This window comes from Hydra vulgaris, chromosome 07 (genome assembly GCF_038396675.1).
Source record: "Hydra vulgaris chromosome 07, alternate assembly HydraT2T_AEP".
NCBI classification, from domain to species: domain Eukaryota; kingdom Metazoa; phylum Cnidaria; class Hydrozoa; order Anthoathecata; family Hydridae; genus Hydra; species Hydra vulgaris.
Window position 1 is genome coordinate 3428227 of NC_088926.1, and position 3599 is coordinate 3431825.

The 3599-nt window shown below is 29.3% G+C and overlaps 1 protein-coding gene across 1 annotated transcript; it reads left to right on the top strand.

Moving 5' to 3' along the window:
- Positions 1-2600: 2600 nt before the first annotated feature.
- LOC136082503 (uncharacterized) lies at positions 2601-3209 on the top strand. The gene has a single exon (XM_065801910.1). It carries the CDS (start codon positions 2601-2603, stop codon positions 3207-3209), a length of 609 nt encoding a protein of 202 aa, XP_065657982.1.
- The last annotated feature ends 390 nt before the right edge of the window (positions 3210-3599 follow it).

Genomic DNA, 3599 nt, shown 5'->3' on the forward strand with positions numbered 1-3599 from the left:
GTGTAATAATCAATTTAAGTAAAGCACAATAGTACACAATTCTAAAATAAAGGGTGGATTTATTGGTGCACTTTTACCGTTTCTTGTTACTTTAGCATCAAGAGTTATACCATCTCTAGCAACAGGACTGCTTTCCAGAATAGGCTCAGCAGCTGGATCAACTTTGATTAATAAAATTGCTGAAATGGTATTGTGTACATGAGAAAGAATGGACAAGGAGTTAAATTAACATTTGCAGGATCTGGTTTATATTTGAGACTATGGAGTAAAGGAAGTTCTTTAGGTGATGGTCTGTACTTACGTGCTGGAAATGGTTATACTCCCACAGGTTCAGGTTTATTATTAGGACCAAATTCTCCATTTGCTAATATTCCATTTTTGAATATGATTTTGTAAAAACTCAATATAAAAATTATAATAAATTTTATATATAATAAAATGTCAAATAGCATGCCAGTGCATAAATTTATAAATAAATATAAAAAACCCGAACCATCTTCTATAGTTTTTAAACCACATAAAAATTTACAGCATCCTGCAATATTGATAAATGGAAGATATGATGTATTTGCGCAACAAAACATTAATATAAAATTTTTATCACAGCAAAATGTTGTTTTAAAGTTTGGCTTATTTGTAAGAAAAGGTGTTGCATTAGTTTCATTAAAACATGAACTTAGATTAAAAATGTTAAGTTTACAAGATTGTATAATAGCAGAGTCTGTTGATGATATTATAGTAACAATAGTAAATAATTCTTATTCTGATGTGTTAATAGAAAAAGGAGATTGTTTTTGTTCTGTTAATCTATTGTGTTAATTTTTTTTTTTAATTAAAAATGGAATACAATAATAAAATGTACAATAACATTTATTCAACTCTTCCTAATGTACCTGAAGAAAAATCTATTAAAAACCAATCATATCGGTTACAAAAAATTGGCGAGATTCAAGAAGAAATAGAGCGTGAGAGAGAAAAGAGAATAACGCTTAGTAAAAAGTATCATAGAGCTGTAAAAATAATTTCTGCAATTGATAATGCATTACTAGCAAGCACTATGGCACTTGGAGCTATTGGAGTTGGTTATTTATCAACAATAATTGCAGCACCAGTAGTTATTGCATGTGAAGGTGCAGCATTAAGAGCAGGTATGTTATCAATAATAGGCGGACAAATTAGTAAAAAAATGAATTTAAAAGCAGAAAAGCATGAAAAGATTTAAGTGCTTGCTGATTTAAAACTAAATACAATAAGCAATTATATTTCTAAAGCTTAGTAGATGGGCATATAGATGACAAGGAATTTGAGTTAACACTTGGTGAACTTGAAAAATTTCAGACAATGATGGAGCAAATTAGAATAAAAGTTAAAAATGAAATTGATAAACAAAAAAGTTGTCACTAATCGACCAAGGGAGAGAAGAGGCTATTAAAGTAATTCAAAGTAGGTTTAATAAAAAAATAGTCACTTAACATTTTATTGACAAATTATAAGATATGCAACATTAATATCCGTTCTTTTTAGAATGTAGTAAACGTGAAAGAGATTTGAATAAAAAAAAATATTTGGAACTTCTTGGATTTGGAAAAGGAGGTGTTACTGTTGATTCAGGAAGTCACTCAATATTTATCACTGATTATGGAAACTTTCAGATACCATCAACTTATAGTGATGATGAGAGAAATAAACTTAATAAACTTATCTGGAATGAAGATAGTGATTTTTATTGTGTAGAAAGAGACATTAAAGAATCACTTGAACAATGTTAAAAAACAGGATAAATTAAGAATTATAGATAAATATGTACTTCAATAAGAGTGTGATTTCAAAGAAAAACAACTAATAAAAAGTATTAATACTTTTTTTTTTTTTTTTGATAAAATTTTATCAATGGCACTTATATTAAGATTATTAGAAACAAAAAATATCATTTATAAAGACTTTGAGATTAAAAATAATTGTGGAACGTTTAATATTGATTATTTAAAAAGTTTGCTAAAACCTAAAACATAACGTAAAACGTAACGTAAAACGTAACGTAAAACGTAACGTAAAACGTAACGTAAAACGTAACGTAAAACGTAACGTAAAACGTAACGTAAAACGTAACGTAAAACGTAACGTAAAACGTAACGTAAAACGTAACGTAAAACGTAACGTAAAACGTAACGTAAAACGAAAAACACGACATAAAAATTTATGTTGTGTTTTTAATCTTTTTTATATAAAAACAAAATGTCATTTTTAAAAATTACAGATACTGAAAAGAGAGATCAAATTGTAAAAGAATTATCAGAGAGTAAAAAAAGAATACAGCAGAATGATCTTAGTGAAAAAATTGGAGATTCTAATTTGCAGATAGACTTGTCAAAATTGTACAAGCCATTAATTGATAATCAATCTGGAATAAAGGAAGATATATCTAAATTGTAAGATCAAGCTAATCAATTTGCACTTACCTTTTCAAATGCATATCCTGAAATACTTACTTATGAAAGCGCTGGAGAAATAAGAATTAACATTGAGCGACAAGATTTTTCATACTTCCATCTGAGGCTTAGCTCTTGTTTGAAGGAAGACTTCTTAAACTCGATGGCTTGATGACAGCTTATGTTAATGCAGATGTAGTGTCACTCACAAATAATGATATTGTGCACTTATTTAGTCAAATATCATATCAATTATCAAACCAAGAAATAGAGTCAGTTTATTATCCAGGTCAAGCAACAACAATGTTAGGAATGCTTAAATACCCAAATGACTTTCAATTAGCACAAGGATTAAATCAATTGTGGTACAAAGATTCTTCAACAACAACAGTTGATAACTCAGGGTTTACATTAAGACAATTATTTATAATTCAGAAACCCACTACAAAGGGAACATTTTCATTTTGTATACCTTTAAGACACATTTTTGGAATTTGCGATGATTACAACAAAGTTATTTACGGATTTAAACATACACTAACTCTTGTTAGAAAAGGTGATACCGAAGCAATTTTTAGAAACGCTCTTGCAGCTGCAGGAAAAGTTAATCTTGATAAAATATCATTGTTCATGCCACATGTGATTCCATCAGATTTAGAGAGAGTTAATCTTTATAAAAGTATTGAATCAAAAGTGAAACTTCCAGTAACTTTTCGCGCAAGGCAGTGTGATACTATAACTGTTCCACAATCTAAACGTTTTCTTGGAGACTTAGCGTAAAGACATCTCCAGAAAAACCAAGATACATCATTGTTGGATTCCAAACAAATAAGGATGAAAATCAAGAAGTTAATTCTTCGATATTTGATCATTGTGACTTGAAAAATATATACATTATGCCTAATCAAGAAAGATATCCAGCTGTTGACTATAACTTATCATTTCCAAATCATCAGTTTTGAAGAGCTTATAGAGATCAGTGGCGTAACTAGGGGAGCACAACCCCGCAAGGCGGGAGGGCCCCGGAGCTTAGAAGGCCCCGCGGAGATTTTTCACGTATTCTTAAATGAAAAACAGATTATTTTTCTATAATAGGAACTCTATTTTAGAATTTAATTTCAATAGAAATTCTATTAAAGATTTAGTTTTAACAGAAGTTCTATTGGAGAA